At 40.0% G+C, this 6,156-nt stretch overlaps 1 protein-coding gene and 1 non-coding gene across 2 annotated transcripts; one reads left to right on the top strand and one right to left on the bottom strand.

The window, feature by feature from the left end:
- Positions 1 to 298: 298 nt before the first annotated feature.
- Positions 299 to 3,002, bottom strand: LOC138868657 (uncharacterized). The gene is made up of 4 exons (XM_070146222.1): positions 2,925 to 3,002; positions 2,244 to 2,705; positions 1,551 to 1,787; positions 299 to 1,021 (listed from the first exon to the last, which is right to left on the bottom strand). The coding sequence occupies exons 1-4, from the start codon at positions 3,000 to 3,002 to the stop codon at positions 299 to 301; spliced, it is 1,500 nt and encodes a 499-aa protein (XP_070002323.1).
- Positions 3,003 to 3,908: 906 nt separating this feature from the next.
- LOC138869850 (small nucleolar RNA R71) lies at positions 3,909 to 4,015 on the top strand. Its single transcript, XR_011400101.1, has one exon. It is a non-coding gene; the product is annotated as a small nucleolar RNA R71 (small nucleolar RNA).
- Positions 4,016 to 6,156: the final 2,141 nt, after the last annotated feature.

Raw genomic sequence — 6,156 nt, 5'->3', positions numbered from 1 at the left:
GTCGGCCAGTAGAAGCTCGACTCCAACACTTTCGCCGATGTCCTTGCTCCCCCGAAATGGCCACCATATGGTGACGAGTGACATGCCTGCAAAATAAAAGATTGGTCTCTCTCGGTGATACATCTTCGAATCATGTTATCAACACAAATCCTGAATAGATAAGGCTCATCCCAATAATACATACGACAATCACGAAAGAACTTTTTCTTTTGGACATAGGAGAGGTCATAAGGGACAACGCCGCTCGCCAGGTAGTTAGCAATGTCTGCATACCATGGCGCTACCTCAAGACTCGTAGCTAATAGTTGTTCATCCAGGAAAGTCTCCACAATCTCTTCCACCTCAACCTTTTTCTCGGCTCCCTCCAGCCTAGATCCGCCACTTGGTTCTCCGTTCTCTTTTGCTCACGAATTTCCAAGTCGAATTCTTGCAGCAGTAGCACCCATCGAATCAGGCGCGACTTTGACTCTTTTTTCTCCATTAAGTACATGAGAGCAGCATGGTCAATATAAACAATTATCTTTGAGCCTATCAGGTATGGCCTGAATTGTCCAAATGCGAACACCACTGCTAGAATCTCCTTCTCGGTCACTGTGTAATTTAGTTGGGCATCACTCAGAGTTCTACTTGCGTAGTATATTGGATGCATGATTTTGTCTTTTCGCTGCCCAATAACTGCTCCCACAGCATAGTCGCTCGCATCATACATCAGCTCAAATGGTTGCTCCCAGTCAGGTGCAACCATGATAGGTGTTGTTACTAGCCTCTTCTTTAATTCCTCAAAAGCTACCATGCAGTCATCAAAAAACACAAAAGGGTAATCTTTTTCAAGCAATTTACACAAAATGTTAGAAATTTTGGAAAAATCGTTTATAAATATCCTATAGAAGCCGGCGTGCCTGAGGATACTTCTTATTATTTTGACAGAAGTGGGTGGTGGAAGCTTTTCGATCACATCAACCTTTGCACGATCTACCTTAATGCCTTTACTCGACACTAGGTGCCCCGAGACTATACCCTCCTGTTCCATGAAATGGCACTTTTCCTAGTTGAGTACTAGATTAGTCTCGATGCACCTTTTCAATACTCTTCTCAAGTTCATAAGGCGATTATCGAATGAGTTCCCCACCACTGGGAAGCCATCCATGAAAACCTCCATTATTTACTCTACCGTATCTGTGAAGATGGCCATCATGCACCTTTGGAATGTGGAGGGTGCGTTGCATAGGCCAAACGTCATTCTCCAAAAGGCATAGATACCATAAGGGCAGGTGAACGACATTTTTTCTCTATCCTCTAGGGCAATAGAGATCTGATTATACCCCCGAGTACCCATCCAGAAAGCAGAAATTGGACCTCCCTGCCAATCTATCTAGCATCTGATCAATGAATGGCAGTGGGAAATGGTCTATCCGGGTAGCCATGTTCAAATTTCTGTAATCCATACAGATTTGCCAACATGTAACTGTTTGTGTTGAGATCAACTTGTTCTTCTCATTTTTCACTACCGTCATACGACCCTTCTTTGGCACACACTGAACTGGGCTGACCCAATTACTGTCAGAGATGGGGAATATGATTTCTGCATCTAACCACTTACTCACTTCTTTCTTCACCACTTCTTTCATATTAGGGTTCAACCTTCTTTGATGTTCTCTGGAAGGTTTGTGCCCATCTTCCAGTAAAATCTTATGCATACAGAAGGCCGGGCTGATACTCTTAATGTCTGAAATGGTCCAACCAATTGTAGTTTTGCACACCATCAATACCTGCAAAAGTTGTTCTACCTGCACATGTAACAAACTAGATGAGATAATATCATGTAAAGTTGAGTTAGGTCCCAAGAAAGTATACCTGAGATGAGGTGGTAGGGGATTCAGGTCCAACTTTGGTGGCTCTTCTATCGTTGGCTTAGCTAGAGAAGTTTTCCTTTCTTCCTAGTGCAAAGGCTCAACTCCGAGCTCCCTTCTCCAAAACCCTTGGCCTTCAAGAGCTAGTAGCCACTCTGCCAAGTCCTCTCTATTTGCTTCATCTAAGTTCATGAGACTGGCTTCTAGAGGATCTTTGGTGTTCAATGTCTCATCTTCCTCCTCCAAAATTACATCCACGACTTCTATTAGAGAGCAGTTAGCAAATTCACTTGGTCACGACATAGATTTATACACGTTGAATATTATTTCTTCATTATTTAGTCTCATTTTGAGCTCTCCAATTTCACAGTCAATTAAAGTTATCCTAGTTGCCAAGAATGGTCTTCCCAAAATTATGGGAATCTCCTCGTCAACCCGACAATCAAGAATGACAAAATCTGCTGGGAACACAAACTTCTCAACCTGTACTAATACATCATCAAGGATACCAAAATGCCTCTTCACTATCCGGTTATCCAGTTGTAGTAACATGGATATGGGTCTAGCTCTTCCAATGCCTAAACTTTTGTAAATAGCCAGGGGCATCAAGTTTATGCTTGCCCCTAAATCACAAAGTACCTTGGCATATGCATTGTTGCCTATTGTGCATGGGATTGTGAAACTCCCCGGATTAGACAGTTTCTCAGTTGTGAGTCTCGTCACAACAACACTACATGTCTGAGCCAGTGTAACCGTGGCCAAGTCTTGAAAGTCTAACTTACGATACATCAAGTCCTTCATCATTTTTGCATAACCAGACATTTCCTTTAAGGCATCAATCAATGGAATGTTCACCTGAATTTGTTTCAACATCTCCAAGAATTTCTTATACTACTCATCTTTCTGATACTTGGCCAATCTCTATGGGAATGGTGCTGGAGGTCGCTTCTTCCCTGTGATTTGAGTTTTATCTTACTTAGGCATTTCTTCTACTATCGTTGCTTGTGCTACCCCAGTCTCCTTCGCAACCTCTTTTTCTTTGCTGGTGTTCTCATGTGCATGTTGTACCATTACCTCATTTAACCCTGTTGAATCATCTATCTCAATGGGTACTAGCACAAATGTTTCAGTAGGTCGGCTTTCACGAGCCATTTCTTGCTCTAGATCTAGGTCTCTACCATTTCGTAGACTCACTACCATAAGCTGTTTTGGGCCCTACTCTTTTGGATTGATTTGTGTGTCTACATGTAACGTACTTTGGGGACGATTATTTAAAGCCATCAAAATCTGTCCTAATTGAACCTCAATACACTTTATCGCTGATCCATGTGAGTTTACTCTCTCAGTTAATTTTCTAGTAGTACCAATCAGTTGTTGCAGCATTCTGTTATTGTTATTCAGCATTCCTTTAAGTTCAACAAACCCATCATCTTGTCTCACAATCTATTATTGTTGAGGTTGTTGATAATCCAGTTGCTGATTTTGCTGGTTGTAACCCTGTTGCCTTTGGTAAGGCACAACTTGACCCTGTGGTCGCATAGCTCTAGGATTGTTGCTATTATTGTACGGCTGTTGTGCTGGTCTGTATTGTTGATTCTACTGACCCTAATTCTGACCACCTTGCCTCTGTCCCCCATAGTTGGCCACATAGTTCATATTTTCCTGATATTGTTGGTTTTGCCTTCCGCTTTCCACGAGCAAACATATGGTTGGTTAATGCATGGTGTACATAAGCCCCCATTAGTTGCATCAACTATGTGTACCTACTGCTCCTGGCCTGATTCATCTATCTTTTTGGTAAGGATACTCATTTGCGTCACTAGAGTGGCCATATTTTCAGTTATGGAGTTATTTGGGTCCAAAGCCAGTGAATGAACTACAGGAGTGATTGTAGAGTCTCTTGTCATCCATCTTGAGTTTTGGGCCATCTTATCAAGTAGGATCTTGCTTTCTCTGAATGTTTTGCTAAAAAATGCTCCACCTACTGAAACATCCATATTTGCCTTTAAGTTGTCTGCCAATCCCATGTAAAACCTCTGCACCAACATTTGCTCCAGAATGCCATGATGTGGGAGCCTAACCAGCATACCCTTCAACCTCTCCCACGTTTCTTGTAATGTTTTTGTTGGTTTCTGCCTGAAACTCAACATTTCATCAATTTGTTTAGCAATCTAAATGGGTTGGTAGAACTTGTTCACAAATTACTTGACTAATTCCTCCCAAGTAGTGATGGATTTTATGGGGAGTGAATTAAGCCAAGCCTGAGCCTCTCTCGTCACTGAGAATGGAAACAATAACAGCTTTATTGCTTCCAGCGTCACATTAGGTTGCCTTTGCGTGGCACATATCGACAGGAAATTCTTCAGATGCTGCTGAGGATCTTCGATGTATGACCCTGAGAATAGTCCCTTGTTCTGCAACAAATGTAGCATGTTGTTTGTGATTTGAAATAATTCCGCTTGTATCCGAGGGACTGCAATTGCGGTTGCCAGATTGGTGGTGGTGGGTTGTGCCCCGTCATACAATGCTGCTTCTGGCACAAGAGGCACCACACCCTGATTGTTCGGGTCATTCGTATTGTTTCTGTTGTTTGGATTTTCTACTCCATCATCCATGTCTGGTTCGATTTGTTCTGTTGAGTTCTATTGCTGTTTGCCCTTCTTTTTTGCTCGATTCAGTGCCTTGAAAACTTTCTCAGGATCTGATAATGCTTTGAACAATTCACCAGTTCTTGAGGAGTTTCTAGGCATGCACCTGTAACACCCAAGACTACAAACGTTAGAATTTCAATGTATTTAGTTTAAAATAAAGAAAATTGACTACACTAAGAATTCTAGCACTTCTTTTAGCTGCAATTAATAACACCGTTAATTCCCCGACAATGTCGCTAAAATTTGATCATGCATAACTATGCTTTATAAAAAGGACTTAGCGGTCGTTGCAAATATATTCCGGTTAATAAGTCCGGAATCGAATCTCACAATGAGTTAACCTATTAAACATAGCTACTAGACTCGCACAAATTCACGCAATCAATCTTCAGAAATATTTAAGTAACAAATTGAATGCTTACTAACTAAATATTGCATAATGAAAATGCAATAAATAATAACTAACTACGAACGAGTTGTAGACAAGAATTGCAATGATCTAAGGTTATGACTTCCCCTATTGTCGGAATCCTTTTCGCTACATTTTCTATAAATTTGCCTAAGTCTTCTTTACCGATCATGAGAATTTTAACTGCTGTAACTCTCTCCCGAGTAATTACCACAATATATTAGACATAGTCTCCCAAATTATGCTAGCTGGACTTAAGTACAGCTCACTCAGAATGCACCAAGATTTCGTTATCCCTAATCCCACCTTTAAACCCTTCGTATTGATCCCTAATATATGTTAGGAGTAATGTTGTTCAACAACTACCTAAATATGCACTCTCTCCCGAATAATGCATACTAAATAGGCACAGTCGATTGAGGGCCCTTCAATCAACATCAATAATAATATAGTTGAACAAATAGAGAAAATACTACGGCAAATCTATATTAACGTAACAAGAAAATCGTCCTCCAATATGTTCCATCAAAACCCTAAATTAGGAGTTTAGCTACTCATACTCACAGTAACAATTTCAAATAATTTGCATAATTAAATTACAAAGTAAAGATGAAGGAATGAAGAACTCGATGATTCTCTCCTCCGGAAATTGTTTCAAACGTCTTCTCCCTTCCAAAATAGTCTCCCTAGGTCTAAGATGTGTCAAAAGTCCTCAAAATAGCATTTTATATGTATTTATACCAAGTAGGGTCGGGCTCAGACGAAACACCCTTTCTTGAGCGAAATAGGACTCTGGCTCTGTAAAATTTGTACAGGCGCGCCGCATCCCGCGCCACACCCTGCGACGCGCTTGTGGAATTTCATATGGGTTGCGTAATTTTTTACAAATGCCATATAAAGGTTTTGGATCAATACAAGCTTACCTTTATTCGATATTTACTTTTTTTAAATTCGATATTTACTTTAAATTAATAAAATTCAGATGTGCATTTTTTTATATTCACACTTATCACTTTACCATTATACGTGTTTTCTCTTTTAATTTTTAACTAAGAAGATTAAATTTCTTGATTTGTTATAAACAACAAGTATATGAGAGTATTTTCGATTTCACCATTGTGCTAAAATTTTAGGTTTACTTAAATTTTCAAGTGACATTAAAACTAAGGAAAATGAGTAAATTTCCCCTTGTACTGTTCGAAATTGAACAATTTTACCTAAGATTTTGGTCTAATATTACTCTCAC

The sequence above is a fragment of the Nicotiana sylvestris genome, chromosome 5 (genome assembly GCF_000393655.2).
Source record: "Nicotiana sylvestris chromosome 5, ASM39365v2, whole genome shotgun sequence".
In the NCBI taxonomy this organism is placed as follows: Eukaryota; Viridiplantae; Streptophyta; class Magnoliopsida; order Solanales; family Solanaceae; genus Nicotiana; species Nicotiana sylvestris.
The sequence above is the reverse complement of the archived record's forward strand: the minus strand, read 5'-3'. Positions and strand labels throughout refer to the sequence as shown.